This window comes from Dissoconium aciculare (genome assembly GCF_010015565.1).
Source record: "Dissoconium aciculare CBS 342.82 unplaced genomic scaffold K489scaffold_1, whole genome shotgun sequence".
In the NCBI taxonomy this organism is placed as follows: Eukaryota; Fungi; Ascomycota; class Dothideomycetes; order Mycosphaerellales; family Dissoconiaceae; genus Dissoconium; species Dissoconium aciculare.
The window spans coordinates 1864396-1879824 of NW_022984951.1; the positions used below are offsets into that span (position 1 = coordinate 1864396).

At 51.7% G+C, this 15429-nt stretch overlaps 7 protein-coding genes across 7 annotated transcripts; 6 read left to right on the top strand and 1 right to left on the bottom strand.

Moving 5' to 3' along the window:
- The first annotated feature begins 22 nt into the window (after nucleotides 1-22).
- Nucleotides 23-3347, top strand: K489DRAFT_375673 (Arginase/deacetylase). The gene is made up of 4 exons (XM_033603736.1): nucleotides 23-225; nucleotides 403-2055; nucleotides 2117-2228; nucleotides 2290-3347. Exons 2-4 carry the CDS (start codon nucleotides 497-499, stop codon nucleotides 2941-2943), a joined length of 2325 nt encoding a protein of 774 aa, XP_033464593.1. The 5' UTR covers nucleotides 23-225; nucleotides 403-496; the 3' UTR covers nucleotides 2944-3347.
- Nucleotides 3348-4016: 669 nt separating this feature from the next.
- Nucleotides 4017-5786, top strand: K489DRAFT_292803 (putative conserved protein with signal peptide; the record flags this gene model as incomplete). The annotated part of the gene is made up of 1 exon (XM_033600234.1): nucleotides 4017-5786. A coding segment is annotated over one exon (1770 nt), but the record flags the coding sequence as incomplete, so codon positions are not given.
- A 218-nt stretch (nucleotides 5787-6004) lies between these two features.
- Nucleotides 6005-6658, top strand: K489DRAFT_20718 (uncharacterized protein). The gene has a single exon (XM_033599624.1). The coding sequence runs from the start codon at nucleotides 6183-6185 to the stop codon at nucleotides 6534-6536; it is 354 nt and encodes a 117-aa protein (XP_033464595.1). The 5' UTR covers nucleotides 6005-6182; the 3' UTR covers nucleotides 6537-6658.
- A 59-nt stretch (nucleotides 6659-6717) lies between these two features.
- On the top strand, nucleotides 6718-8637 carry K489DRAFT_386104 (uncharacterized protein; the record flags this gene model as incomplete). The annotated part of the gene is made up of 3 exons (XM_033606194.1): nucleotides 6718-7509; nucleotides 7561-8173; nucleotides 8291-8637. The coding sequence occupies 3 exons, from the start codon at nucleotides 6718-6720 to the stop codon at nucleotides 8635-8637; spliced, it is 1752 nt and encodes a 583-aa protein (XP_033464596.1).
- Nucleotides 8638-9314: 677 nt separating this feature from the next.
- On the top strand, nucleotides 9315-10344 carry K489DRAFT_375676 (uncharacterized protein). Its single transcript, XM_033603737.1, has 2 exons — nucleotides 9315-9589; nucleotides 9648-10344. Exons 1-2 carry the CDS (start codon nucleotides 9568-9570, stop codon nucleotides 10061-10063), a joined length of 438 nt encoding a protein of 145 aa, XP_033464597.1. The 5' UTR covers nucleotides 9315-9567; the 3' UTR covers nucleotides 10064-10344.
- Nucleotides 10345-11129: 785 nt separating this feature from the next.
- K489DRAFT_366693 (NADH-quinone oxidoreductase) lies at nucleotides 11130-13519 on the top strand (the record flags this gene model as incomplete). Its single annotated transcript, XM_033602798.1, has 3 exons — nucleotides 11130-11280; nucleotides 11360-11742; nucleotides 11795-13519. 3 exons carry the CDS (start codon nucleotides 11130-11132, stop codon nucleotides 13517-13519), a joined length of 2259 nt encoding a protein of 752 aa, XP_033464598.1.
- A 364-nt stretch (nucleotides 13520-13883) lies between these two features.
- Nucleotides 13884-15354, bottom strand: K489DRAFT_366694 (ATP-dependent DNA helicase reptin; the record flags this gene model as incomplete). The annotated part of the gene is made up of 2 exons (XM_033602799.1): nucleotides 13884-15293; nucleotides 15346-15354. 2 exons carry the CDS (start codon nucleotides 15352-15354, stop codon nucleotides 13884-13886), a joined length of 1419 nt encoding a protein of 472 aa, XP_033464599.1.
- Nucleotides 15355-15429: the final 75 nt, after the last annotated feature.

Consider the following 15429-nt stretch of genomic DNA (forward strand, 5'->3'; position numbering starts at 1 on the left):
GCTGCACTTGCTTCCTTCTCGCCCTTGATTATTCACTCCAATTGTACCTACCTAGGGTAACAAGAACAGTCGATATCTGAACTTGTGATATTCGAGACCTTGTGCGAGAAAGTGCATACACATTGCAGCCAGAAGCTTAAACTTGCACATCAACCGATGATGTCGATCACCTTGTTCTTCCGCCACACAGTTCATGCTTGTTCGTGAATCGGAAGCCTACAAAGGGTAGGTTGATTTCCAGCATTGCATTTGGATGCTTTTGATCGCGAAATTAATGCTATCGCAATTCCAAGCGCTGGATCACATGCATTCTTTATGCGCCACGATTACTGCGAAGTCGTTCAGCCTGGCACTTCCCGCACGTGTCACAGCTCTCATGTTCTCTGTTGACAAGATTTGCAGACAGCGTCTCTCAAAATCCAGTCTCCTCCAGGAAACCTGCGATCATAGCTAATGAAACTTGCGGAAAGTCGTGTCCAAACGATCCTTTATTGAAATGGACAATCACATCCCTGATGTCTTCATGCAGGACGAGGGCATTCTTCAATCAACAGAATCTTTCGGGCAGCCTTTAACGAACATCCTGGGCACAGTCCTCCGCGAAGATTTGGATAATTTGAACTCGGTGCAAATTCATGATAAGCAAGCACAGCAGCATGAGTATTCACATCAAGATCACGAGCTTACCTCATCCCACGATGTGCCAAGGCCGGCGAGGTACAAAAATCTGCCCTACGGCACTCTTAAGACTGGTTTAATCTATGATGTCCGGATGCGATTTCATGTTGAAGCCGTGCCAAGTGCGGATGATGTGCATCCAGAGGACCCACGTCGGATACATGCCATTTTTGAAGCCTTCGTCGACGCAGGACTGGCCTGGAGCGAGGGTATCTCCGAACCTTCGACAGAGTATTATATGGGCCGCATTGACGCCCGTATGGTGACGAAGGAAGAGGTTTGTCTCGTGCATACTATCGATCATTGGAACTGGGTTCAATCATTACAGCACTTGACACCGGAAGAACTTGACACTGAAACGCAACACGAGGGCGAGCCCAACGACTCGATTTATCTTTCGGCTAGCACCCCGTACTGCGCCGGCCTTTCTGCAGGAAGTGCTATCGAAGCGTGTCGGGCGATACTGTTAAACAAAGTGAAGAATGTTTTCGCTGTCATCAGACCACCTGGGCATCACGCGGAGCGTGAGGACGCTAAGGGCTTCTGTTTTTATGACAATGTGAGCATAGCGACCAAATCCTGCCAGCGCGAGTTCGGCGAAGATTGTAGGAAGGTCTTCATTCTCGATTGGGACGTGCATCACGGCAACGGCATACAGCAAGCAAATTACGATGACCCAAACGTGCTCTATGTCTCGATTCATGTCCACAAAAAGGGAGGATATTACCCTGAACTCTCCTACCGGGACAAACGCGGCCCATATGGTGATCATCTACATTGCGGAGAGGGGGCGGGCCTCGGCAAAAATGTTAACATCCCATGGACCAAAGCAGGGATGGGGGATGCCGATTACATATACGCTTTTCAACAAGTCATTATGCCTATCGCGACAGAATTCAACCCCGATCTAGTCATAATCGCCGCTGGTTTCGATGCTGCGGAGGGCGACATGCTTGGCGAATGCAAAGTCACGCCGGCTGGATATGCTCACATGACCCACATGCTGATGTCGCTTGCAGGAGGAAAAGTGGCCGTCTGTCTCGAAGGTGGCTACAATTTGGTGTCCATCGCTCGATCAGCGACGGCTGTAGCACGTACGTTGATGGGAGAGCCACCAGACAGGCTCGTCAACACAACGCCAACCACATCTGGTGTAGACGATGTTAAGCTTGTCTTGAGGCAGCAAAGTCGATTCTGGTCGTCGCTGTTCCCGAAAGATCCAGCCGCGCGGGCCGCACTCACTCTACCTAGCGAGAGGATGCACAACATTGTGCGCAAATGGCAGGCAGAGACGCTATGGGATGAGTACTCCATGTCGCCGCTGTTTATACACAGGGAGCATCTCGCAAAGGAATTTGAGAACCAGGTTCTAGCAACGTGAGTTGTTCAACAATTTCGAGAAAGCTCCTATGTTGCCCCAAGCGCTGACGCCTGGCAGGCACAACTACAAGGAGGCTCGGCCTCTTCTCGTCATTCTGCACGATCCACCGAACTTACTGGCATCTCCTGATCCACGAACAGGCAATATTGAGCTGCACAACACATGGCTGGTATGTTCTCCTGAGCAAGAAACGTGCGACCGAGCTAGTGAGCACTGCTGACTATGCAAAGGCTGATGTTGTGAAGACTTATGTTGACCAGGCTATCGAATATGGCTTTGCTGTGATCGATGTGAATCTACCAAGACACGTTACCAATGTAGAAACCGAGCTCGATCACGAAGATAACGACAGTATCGAAAATCGATCGGTCGAGGCTACATCCTTGTTGACTTATATCTGGGACAACTACATCGCCCTCGGCGATCCAACGCACATCTTCTTGATGGGTACCAATGTCGGCCACGGAGCGATTCTTAGCTTCATCAAAGCAGACGAAGAGCGCGCACAGATGATAACAACCTCGATTTCCTTCGTGGTAGACGTTCCGCTTCTCTCTGCCAAATCGCAGACGAATGATCAGTTAGAGCGATGGTATCATAGAACTTCTCAAGTGTTCATGTCCTCGGACCATGGCTACTGGTCATCTGAGTTTTCTCGCAAACCCAAGAAGCGTTTCGGCAGACTCATACAGAGCGCTGCGAACACTCTGCCAGAGATGCTAAGCCAACACAGTCGAGATGTAATGATTCGCCTTGCAGAGGAAACTGCGGATTGGAGAGATACACATGCCAACGATACAGAAATGAGCCACGGATTCGACGCAAATCGAGGATTACAGACTGGTGTTCCTGGCCAGATCCCCGCCATCGTATCTACCGAATAGGTGGTCTTTATGGCAAGTGCAATGACTTCGGCGCTGGATTTACAATATCAGTCTTGTACGCGTGGCAATAAATGCAGGCAACACTGTACTGATTTCAAATTTTCAAAGCCATCGTGTTCAACGCGGCATTATGACTGGATGTAGCCTTCAGCATACTCAAAGCGAGAGTGCTCTGCACGGACTCACAGTTCGCATCCAAGGAATGCTGTGGGTCGTATGCGCTACCCTCGCTCTCAGACATACGGTGCTTGTTTTTGCAGCAGTTTGCGTGGCGCTTGTAGTGAAAAGTTCGTGTTTGATTGTGCTGCCCGGCCACCATAGATGAAACGCCCTCAACTTGATCTTCGGCACAGTTGGCTGGCGAATCAGTTAAGAGCTCAACATAATTGAATGGCGTACTGTTGAACACGTGCATACCATATACCTGGTCGTCTTCGTTTTGATCGCTGGGATACCGCCGTGAATAACCCCAGAAACAACCCTAATCGTGGACCCTATGGGCCGTGGACTCCAACCCTCACCTGCAGATGCCGGTGGGCAAGCTTACACGCGAATTTAGCGCGATTGTTCCTTGCGCGCTGCCGTCCTCGTCGAGGTCATCAGCATGTGAAAGTACAGTGTGCACCCTGACAAGAGGGGCTTATAATCTGTGCCGCAAACGAAGTGGATTTGTAGTTGAATGCGATGTCGATCATTTGACAGTGTGCGCCTCTCCTCATGTAATCAAGACGTTCCAAGCTTGGACTTAGAACGAGATCATTCTGGTGCCAACAAGAGGTGCGCCAGCGTGTTTGTCAAAGACGGAAGCCTCTCGACTCGATGCCACACCCACACCCGACACAAACCACTCGCAACTGTGGACGCTGCCTTCCATGTCAGTCAAGAAGGCGATCGGCATAATATGCTTAAGTCTTTTGCCATTCCATCTGGCGCAGGCCCTCGAAGGACGGAGCGTCGTAGATTCTTTGCTGCACGACAGCGACAATCACGATTCACAACGCTTAGGACAAGTCAATTCCGCCCGGCTCAAGGTCGAGGAGGAGACGTTGCAGGTCCTAGCGGATGGATGGTCGACCAAGAGGGATGTGAAAGAGGTGCAATTACAAGGCAATGACATTGGAACACCACAGGATGCGACTACAGGAAGCATAGCGATCTGGCAATACCCAAACAGATTTCTATTGTCAAAAAACGCGGAGCCTGGTGCGGTTCTCCCAAGCGCCTTCGGGGATGCGGACACCAGTTCTGCTGCCGGCCGGGACGGACCAGCTCGAAAGAGTAGAGACACATTAGCGAGGTCAACGGATGATCAAGTCATATTTTCACGGGAGAGCACCCTCGTCTCGAAACAGATCTATATCTCCGCAAACACCTGCTCACAGCCTTTCTGGGTCGGCACAGGCGTGCAAGATGTTGCTCCGCCACAATTGACCCTCTACGTGTCCACAAAGTCTGGTAAACAAAAGCTCGGTCCTGACGGTGATAACGATTCACAGACTGTGCATCCATTCGTAGATGGATTCGTCAATGCATCTGTCAGCGCTTCTGGCGACTGGTACATGGCAGTATCCGCGCCCACCTTCTCCTCCAGTTTTAAAGGACAGTGGAACTACCAGCTGGCAGTGTCCATTGATGACTATTTTCACGGAGCACACCAGGAAGCCACGAGCGACTTCCTGCACCTTGTCGACACGGACATGGATGCCGCTTTGCTGATATCAGGCAGACTGGGTAATAACAACGCTTCAGACTCAGAATTGTATCAAAAATGGATGAAACTCAACCCTCCATTTGTCATGTTTGCCATGAACGAAAATGTCACCAGCTATATGGGCGTGGAGAGCTCATTCTGTGGCCTTCGAAATGCTGTCAGAAATGGCGCTCAAGTGCAGGCAGATCAGAAGGATCTCGGTGGCAAAACGAGTAATGTGCAAATGCAGATGAGTTCCCGTGGCATTGGAAATTACCCTCGACAACAATTTTACATAACACAGCTTAACAGCTCCAGTTCTTACCGGGGCTACATAGCCATGGAAGGCGATTCTGCTAAAGTGGGCAACGGGGTTGTCGGTGGTGGCGGCAGGATCTGGCCTCCCATGCGCTTCACGACCAAGACCGACGGCAATTGTCAGCTGCTTTTCGACCTTCCTTTTTGCGATGGAGTGGCATATGCAGTACCTGCAAACCCACAGGGCAAGAATACTGCCCTGACCACGTTTGAAGGGCTCAAGCACTTTTATGATAATTACACGTCGTTTTGGTACGACAATTTTGCAAAGAGCCTTCAGGTTCTGCCGTGCAACACCACGTCGAACGCACAGTACTCGCTGGCCAAGGACTGCAAGTCGTGTGCAGCTGCGTATAAAGAATGGCTTTGTGCGGTGTCCATTCCCCGATGCGAGGACTTTAGCAATCCCGCCAAACACCTGCAGATTCGTAACGTGGGTCAACCATTCTACAACAACAACTCGATGCTGGAAGATAGTTTCCTACAACAAAATTACCAACCCATGCACAAGGCGCCTACAGTTGAGGGCACTATTGCATTCCAGCAGACATACATATCGAGTTTCGCCACCAATCAATCTCGGAACCCGACGATCGATTTGAACATTGCGCCTGGGCCGTACAAGGAAGTCAAACCTTGTGAAGACCTATGTTTCAGTCTGATGCAGAGCTGTCCTGCAGCGCTGGGTTTCTCATGCCCGTATGAAGGCCGTGGATTGGATGTCAGCTACGGCAAACGTGGGCCACCAGGCACTGTGGAATGCAGCTATTTGGGTGCATATTACCATCAAAGCGCTGCACTACGTTCGTTTGTGCCTCCGACTTCAGCTCTTCTTAGCGCGCTTGTCATTGTTGCAATTGTTGTATTATTATAGTTGGTAATGAGCTGACGACGAGATGAGAGTGGGCGATTGAAATGTACTGGAGCATTGGTAGAATTTTGTATCCGCCATGATCTTTCCGAAGAATCGTCGAAGTGTGACGATAACGTGAGGATCACCGTCAGAGTGAGGACAAGGGTACCTAGGTACCTAGGTACTGCGAGTCTGACCGGAATGACGAGGAGATGCTCGTGTGCCCAAAGCGCGATGGTGCAGCACAACTAATGATCGTTTGTTGCTATTACAGTATGACATGAGGGCGAGCATAATGACCATTTATCCTGCGTTGTGTGCGCCGATGAGAAGCAAGTGATCCAAAGCCCTCACACGGAGGTTGCAGTGGGAATCTTGATGACGTTCATTGAGCGTTGGTGGTTGCTGAGTCCCGCGCTACCGTTTCTTTCACCACCTGCATGCTGGTATGCCGTCGAAACTTTCGTTCCTCCCGAGGTCGTCGCTCCGCCTGGCTCGGACTGGATAAATATTGGGATTAGTTTTGTCTGCCTTGTTATCACTTGCACCTCCAGGCACTCTTCGTACCTGCACCAAATTTCCCTTCTCGCAAACCTTCTATCTCACGCCCGAACACTGTGTCTTGACTCAGTGTGTTGCCGAATCTGCCCTGCCTACGTGGAGCAGCCAAAGTGGCCTTTACGATTCATTTATCACGAGCTCTCCTACATGGCCATTTCTATGATTCAATAACACTTGCTCAAACCCGGAAAGGGAAGCAGTCGCGTCGAGTGGACAGACGAATCGGAAAACTTCAGGAAGTTCGCTCGCCTGACTGAGCTACAATCTCAAGGAGTCCATTTCATTCATTTTCTGTCAAACATTTAACAATCACAATTTCCTCGAAAACAAACAAACAAAATTCTAGCCCAAGATGCCAACTCTCGACGTCGATAACTTCAACGTGGTCTGCGCAACTCTCGGCGGCTTCATCGGTGCATTTGGTCTCGTATCTTATTTGTTGAAAGAGAAATTTTACCTCTCTGAAGCTTTGATCTCGACGCTGGCAGGTGTCGCCCTTGGGCCTCACGCAGCAAATTTTATAAGGCCTCTCGAATATGCGCTCAACGATGAAGTCAACTTGGAGACGATCACGCTGTATTTTGCTCGGCTGGTGCTCGGTGTACAGCTGGTTTTAGCTGGCGTACAGCTTCCGAGCAAGTATCTTTGGACTGAAAGGAAGAGCTTGTCAATCTTGCTCGGCCCAGGCATGTGCATCATGTGGCTTGTCACATCACTGCTCGTCTGGGGTCTGGTACCAAACATTACTATCTTAATGGCTTTGAGCGTGGGAGCCTGCGTGACGCCGACCGATCCCATTCTTTCCAACAGTATCGTCAAGGGAAAGTTCGCAGACAAGAATATCCCGCCACCTCTACAAAAGATCATCATCGCCGAGTCGGGTGCCAACGACGGCCTCGGATACCCTTTCCTTTATCTCGGACTTTATCTACTGAAGTACACCGCCATGGGCGGCGCCGGTCAAACTGGGGGCGCTGGAAAAGCCATGGGTTATTGGTTTGGTGAAATCTGGGGTTACGAGATTCTCTTATCTGTGGTCTATGGTACAGTCGTCGGGTGGATCGCCAAAGAGTCGCTGCACTGGGCCGAAGAAAGGCGCTACGTGGATAGGGAGTCTTTCCTCGTGTTTGCAGTCACACTCGCGGTAAGTCTACAGGTGATTCCAACAACGACTTGCAGCTGACCATGGATGTAGCTGTTCATTGTGGGCACCGCTGGGATGGTTGGTACTGATGACGTCCTCGCATGCTTCATCGCCGGCAATGTGTTCACTTGGGACGACTGGTTCCGCCTGGAAACCATGGACGACAGTCTCCAGCCGACTATTGATATGTTGCTCAACGTGGCGATTTTCATGTGGTTTGGCGCGGTCTGCCCATGGCACAGCTTCATTGACAATAACGTAGTGGACATTGGACGCCTGGTGGCATTAGGAGTACTTGTGCTACTACTCCGACGGCTCCCCATGGTACTTGCCTTTCACAAGCACATCAACCAAATTGATGATCTCAAGCGCGCTGGCTTTATGGGATTCTTCGGCCCAATCGGCGTCAGCGCTGTGTTCTATCTGTACGTCTCGCGCCAATTTCTCCGAGAGATTGAGGTCGACGGCGTTCAGCGCGAGGATGCTGCGCAATTGGAAGAGGTGATGAATGTGGTCATCTGGTTTCTCATTATTTGCTCAATTGTGACACACGGACTATCCATTCCAGTTGGAAAGTTAGGATTCCATCTTCCGCGAACCATCAGCACAGCACTCTCTCAGGAGCGGCCATCCCGCCCGCTCAGTCGCGCCTCGACCGGGGCGCGTCAAGAAACAGCCGATCGTAGCACGAGGCAACGAGCCGAAGGGGAGCGATCGCTGACCCGCGAATTCAGACGAAGGCGCCCGACGAGCAGCGAGCTTGGGCCTCGTGAAGTCGTAGCGCAGAAGACTGGCCTGGCTTGGTTGTGGTCTGTCATCAGCCACCTGAAGTGGGCATCACGCGTAAATCGTGAAGACGAAGACGCCAATGTTTCAACCGCGAGTGCTCCCAAAACGACTGATCATCCTGTCATCTCTGCCCCTCGAGATGGAAGAGTCATCGGCAGTGTGATCACTAAGCCAGTTGCTGAGGGCGAGCCTCGTCATGCCTCTTCGGACGAGAGAACCAGCCAGAAGTCGTCGGACGAAGATGTAGAAGTCGAATTGCCTACTGCTGGTCCGTCCACGGCAGGAACGACCTGGAATCGTAGCATTCGCTTCGGTGATGAATCTAGGCCGAGGTCTTGATCCCTCAGCAAGTCACAAATCTCTGCTGCTCCAAAAGGCGGTAAACGATGAGTCAACACGGTGACAGGCGATACAGTGCAAGCGCAAGAACTTCATTCCAGGAAGCATATGTGGTCGTTGGTGAGACACGCGTATGTGCGAGCGCATACAGGAGCGCAGATGTACTTACTATTTTCGATTGGGAAGATGCTTTGCTGGAGCCGGCTGTGTGCCAGGTAATTGTTCAACACAATACCAAACTCGCTCGCGCGCGTCATATAATTTAAATAGTTTTTCAAGGTTATTTCGATCAAAGGAGCAATTCTATGCCCTCACACTTGTTTGTATGCCTACCTACACTTCGTACACCAGGAGGTGCATTCTTTGTTACTTGATGCCTCAGGCATAGACACCGGGGAAGAAACACTACTAGGTACAGGTGTAAACGCTTCATCCAATCGGCGCAGCTCCAGATGCAATTATGCAATCCTGCATCACCAGACTCAGCAGAGGCACCAGAATGGTCGTCTAGTCATGCCGTCGCTCCCAAACGACCCAGTCAAAGAGGCTCAGCCGACTGAACTTTGCTACACTTGAATCGTAGTGACGCGCGAACACACCCTCCTCACGTCACCGTCGATTTCGCAGGGCGGGGCTCCCCCATCTGACCGCTCTCCCCTCTTGTGCACCTGGGCGGGCTCGACAAGTCCAGGTCGCCGATGGATGTTTGCATGCTCGGTGAAGATAAGATGGTGTTTGTTAACGGTAGGGATGCGGCTATCGTAGGCCCATGGGTTTGCTAGTCGCTCCACGCGGTGTCATACAGTAGCTCTCTCCCACCTTCTCACGTTTATCGCCGCTCTTCCTCTCTTCTACAACAACTTCCAAGGTTGCGTCCAGACCCGTGACACTACTTTCAAAAACGCTTAATACCTCTGTGACTATCCCATCATGTCGGCCGCAGTCTGCCCAGGTAAGCCAAGTGTCGTGCCTGTACCAGAGCCCAGCTTCTCCTTCTAACGTTGCACAAGTTGTCGGAACCACCACCAACGTACTTCCGCCAAACCACCCCTCTATCGCCGATGATTCTGGCGAAGCACGATGCCCAGTGACCAACGCCAAAGTCGAACATCATGGAAACATCGTGAACCACCCGGGCACCAGCATTCCGGACGCTGCTGACGCGCAGGACGCTTCGGCGTGCCCCGCTCTCAAGAACGCCAACAACAAGAACTCCATCACCGATGCTACCTGCCCAGTCGTCGGTCCCGTGAACGCTCACCTTCCTCCCTCTCACCCAGCTCTGACTGAGCAAGATTCGGGTGCGGTCTGCCCTGTTACAAATGCGACGCTTGAGCACCATGCTGGCAAGATCGCAGAGCACAAGACAGTCGCGAAGGATGCTTCAAGCCAGAAGTGCCCCGTTGCTGGCGCGACTTCGTCGTAGATGGTTCTTCGTGGAAGATTGACAAGATGTGGCCGGCTCTGGCCTGGCGAATGAATCTCGAGGTGATGGCGCAGCGCCAGCATTCTGGTTGTATGTGCTCGCAATTCTGAACAGAAAACAAGCTTCCGAGCAAAGAAGTACTGGTTCATTGCAGGCTATCGAGTGATCTGTATACCCGCGCTTCGTCGCAATTGATCCTCGAGGCAGAATACAATTCATTCAGCAAAACCTACCTAGTCCACAAACGTTTTCTTTAGTGACATGCTTTACTCTCATTAAACTCGTCAACGTGTACCAAATCACCCGTTGACCTGAACAGTATTGAATAATGCAGATGAGAACGCAAGCAATTGCGTGAATTGCCAGCTTCGTACGCTCCGAACGCCAGGATTGCATCGCATTTCGATGACACGACGCCCAATCGGCGGAAATACCAGAGACGCATCATCGCAATGACAGCTTTCGAATAAGACGCGTATGACTGAGCACATTTATCATCAAGCAGCTCTGTGCGTGAAACATGGCACGCTCAACTTCGTTGTTCTTCCGCTCCGACAGAACTCTCGTTTTTAAACTCAGTCGCCTCCGAGGTTCTCGTACGTCGTTCATGTAGGCGGTTAGTACTGAAACCATCATGAGAATATCCTGACGCCTTAACAATCCTCGCATAAGCTTCACAAGCTGACAATTTGCAATCGATCAAGAAAAGATAGGATGTAGCTGCCGTCGGTAAGGAAAGATATTTCATCGAGTGCAAAAGCACCCTCGGCCCATCCAGCTACGGCGCCCAAATTCGCACTCTCCGGCACATAATAGAGTATTCTCAGGTGGTAGAAGCCCAAGTATACCACAATAAACAGTGCCGTGTAATGAGTGAGGAAGAAAAGATCAAAATCTTGTGCCAAGAACGGTGGAATATATACTAGGTCATTGTCAAAGCTTTGGCCAATCGGGATCGGGGCATTTGTGCACGGGAGGCGGCCGACTCTCAAACTTGACGACTTTCACGCGGCACGTCCAAGTACAATACGCAACACCTCCCTCAGACCGCAGCGAGGCAGCAAACATGATGCGACAGCAGCTAATCCGTTCGCTGCGGCGGTCGCAGAGGCTGCCTGGCGTCAATGCCACCAACAGTGCGCGCGCCTTTTCGACGACCGGCCAGCGAAACGCCGAGGTGGAGCTGACCATTGACGGCAAGAAAGTGTCCATTGAAGGTATGATCATCGTGGCCCGTGAAGACAGCCTTGACACGCCCGGGATGTGTTTCCAAAGGCTGACTGAGTGGTCGTACAGCGGGATCTGCACTCATCCAAGCATGCGAGAAGGCCGGTGCTACCATCCCTCGCTATTGCTACCATGAAAAGCTCATGATTGCTGGAAACTGCAGAATGTGTTTGGTTGAGGTTGAGCGTGCGCCCAAGCCCGTGGCGTCATGTGCTTGGCCGGTCCAGCCCGGTATGGTCGTGAAGACGGATAGCCCACTGGTCCACAAAGCAAGAGAAGGTGTCATGGAGTTTTTGCTGGCAAACCATCCATTGGACTGCCCCATTTGCGACCAGGGCGGTGAGTGTGATTTGCAAGATCAGAGCATGCGATATGGAGCCGATCGCGGACGCTTCCACGAGTTGGGAGGCAAGAGAGCTGTCGAGGACAAGAACATCGGACCATTGGTGAAGGTAAGTCAATGCAAGGTCAGCTTCCACCAAACATGCCAACTGACGAGTACAGACCTCCATGAACCGCTGTATCCACTGTACTCGTTGTGTTCGTTTCGCCAACGACGTGGCCGGAGCCCCAGAGATGGGCAGCACTGGTCGCGGAAACGATATTCAGATTGGCACATACCTTGAGACTGCGCTTGATACTGAACTGTCTGGCAATGTCATCGATCTCTGCCCGGTCGGTGCACTTACCTCGAAGCCGTACGCTTTCCGAGCTCGCCCTTGGGAGCTCTACCACACAGAGACCGTGGATGTGCTTGACGGACTCGGCAGCAATATCCGTGTCGATGCACGCGGTCTTCAAGTCATGCGTATTCTGCCCCGACTCAACGACGATGTCAACGAGGAATGGATCAACGACAAGACCCGTTTCGCCTGCGATGGTCTGAGCACCCAGCGATTGACTACCCCACTTATCCGAAGAGACAACCAGTTCCAGCCTGCGACCTGGGAGAACGTCCTCGTGGAGATCAGTGAGAAATTTAAAGAAATTGCACCAAAGGGCGACGAGATCAAATTCGTTGCTGGAGCTCTTGTCGACACGGAATTGCTCGTCTCTGCCAAGGATCTCGCCAACCGCCTCGGCTCAGAGAATCTTGCTCTGGATCACACCCAAGGTTCATCGCCTCTTGCCCACGGTATCGACGTCCGCTCAAACTACGCATTCAACTCGAAGATCACCGGTATTGAGGAGGCGGATGCCATTCTCCTTGTCGGCACGAACCCCAGACTGGAAGCCTCTGTACTCAACGCCCGGATAAGGAAACAATGGCTCCGATCAGATCTTGAGGTCGGCCTTGTAGGCGAAGACTTCGAGTCCACATTCGAATACGAGAAGCTTGGTGAAAAAGTCGGAGATCTCAAGAGCGCCCTTGACGGTGAATTCGGTAAGAAGTTGAAGGAAGCCAAGCGTCCCATGATCATTGTCGGCTCTGCCGCAGTTGAGCACGCCGATGCTAAGGCTATCTATGAAACGGTCGGATCATTTGTGGAGAAGAACAAGAGCAACTTCCGCACCGAAGAATGGAATGGCTTTAATGTCCTTCAGCGTTCCGCTTCACGGACGGGTGCTTTCGAGGTCGGCTGGACTGTCCAGAACCCCGAGGTTGCCAAGACCCAGCCAAAGTTCATCTGGCTTTTCGGTGCTGATGAGATCACTGCGGACGACATTCCCAAGGATGCATTCGTCGTTTACCAAGGTCATCACGGTGACCGCGGTGCCGCTCTCGCAGACGTCGTCCTCCCTGCTCCTGCATACACCGAGAAGGGTGCCACCTATGTCAACACGGAAGGTCGTGTACAAATATCACGACCCGCCACCTCACTCTACGGTGTTGCGCGAGAAGATTGGAAGATCATTCGTGCTGTCTCAGAAGCACTTGGAGTTCCGCTACCATACGACAATGTCGAAGCTCTACGAGACCGCATGGAAGAAATATCGCCCGCCCTCCGCCGTTACGACATCGTTGAACCCGTTTCTCAAGAAATCCAGAGCTTGAGCAAGGTCCAACTTGTGGATCAGAACAAGAATGCTTCGTCCTCCGGACAGCCTCTCAAGAAGGTCATCGAGAACTTCTACTTCACCGATGCTATCTCAAGATCTTCACCGACCATGGCCCGATGCTCCGCGGCTAAGGAGACAAAGAACCCTCAGACCAACTTCATGGCGCCTGGTGAGCCACACCCTCAGGTTCACTATGGCCCCTCAGAGCTGGCAGGTGCGAGCGCATAAAGTGACAGCATCTATTTGGGGTAATCGCCCGAAAGGCATGGGCATGTATATAGGCGCTTTAGGTGTTTCCAATAACTTGTACGCATATCGAAAGATAGACGCTCCTATGTGGTATACAGCAAACACGTTTCTTTCCTGACCTTTACATCCCGCGAGTTCTCGAGTCCGAGCGAGGCCACAAAATGCCCAGAAGCGTCCTTGCGTATAAATTCTGCTATCGTACAACCCAGTCATCGAAGTTGATGTACAGACTGGGGCCACCTAAGGCTGTCCCGAGGTCTTCCAAGAACGCCAGGCAGCACTTGCCAAACGCAAATCCGCAAGGACCGAGGGAACAAGCCAAAGCCGGGATCTATCGCATAGTTTAAGACACTTCCATTGCATCGCCGTCGCTCACGCCGTTTGTTGTCGTTAAGGACACACCTCCGTCTTCGCCAATGAACCTCTTCTCAAACTCTGCCACGAAACGGGCACTTCGCAAAGGGTCATAGAAGAGTTGGAAGGATCGCTGGACGTCGCTGACCTCAACCTCCTTTGCCTTCCGCTTCTGTGAGATCAGATGCGAAGTTGTGATCAGGTTACTGGCATATCGTAGACCGGTCTCTTGCCCAATCTTGGTCAATAGCGCCAGCGCGTCGGGCGAGATATCAACCTCCTCCTCGGTAGCGCGAATAGAGAGGATCTCTCGGATCTCATCGCCTTGATACGGATTTGTTGAAATGATGACAACACGGTCGAGGAAATCGAGAGGCAGACCGTGCGGACTCCTGTAATTGGTGCCGCGGATTGTGGCGTTGCCGCGGTTCGACGCCATGATGACAATGGGTGCTAGTTGGTCCTCGAGCGCGCGGTTGATGAAGCTGAAGCATTCAATATCGAGCATGTGGACCTCATCAATGAATAAAACTCCCGGGACAATCTCGGCCTTGCCTTCTTCTTTCCACTCCGCGACCTTTGTGTTGATCTGCTCTCGCACTTCCGAACGGATCTCTCCTGTGTCGCCGGAAAAGAGCGCAAGGAATCCTTGAGTACGGCTGTTGATGACATCGATCTCATGGAGCGAGACCGTGTGGACGGTCTCGCGACGGACGGAAAGCTCGCCTTCTGGACACTGAATGAACTTGGCGTCTGCGCCGACTGCATCGTAGTCTCTGCTCCTCGCGTAGCTTCGACCTAGTTTTGTGATCCGACCGCTAGCCTTGTCGATGCTGATGATATCACCCGCGATAACCTTCTCTTTGGTCATGCTGTCGATCATCCGAGTGCCCATATCATAGAACGTCTCCATGTCCGTAGTTTTGATCGTGAGTTTACCACTCTTATTGTTGCCTGTCACCGATCGGTCAATCACAATCTCCACCACCTCACCCTCGATCACTTCGCTCTCTTCTCGTATCCGTACGCCAATAGATTTCCGGAACGCCTGCTCCAAGGCCTCTGTTTTGCTCATCTCCAAGCTGAATATTTCCGATGAAGCCAGCATGGTGAATGGTACATCGTCTCCCAGACCCTTGCTCATACCAATCGCAATGGCGGTCTTTCCAGTGCTAGGTGGGCCTGAGATCAATACCGCCCGTCCTGCAATCTTTCCTTCTTTTGCCATCTGTAAAATGACACTGGCAGCTTTGCGCGCCTGTTGTTGTCCGACGAGTCCATCTGCGGAGGGTTTGGGAGTGAGAGTATCTGGTGTTACGCCGAGACCACGGATATGAGAATGTGCGGCGATGAGATTGAGTCCTTGTCGCTCTTTCGAGTCGGAAACTGTAGTGATTTGCTGTAGGAAGGTCAGCTGTGTCCGCAAAGATTTTGCGTCGCTGATAACATACTGTTGCCATTCTTATCTTACTTAGGACGCTTCCTCCTAGGCGACCAGACTGCAGTGTTGAGGTAAGCGATAAGGTGGTTGGAGT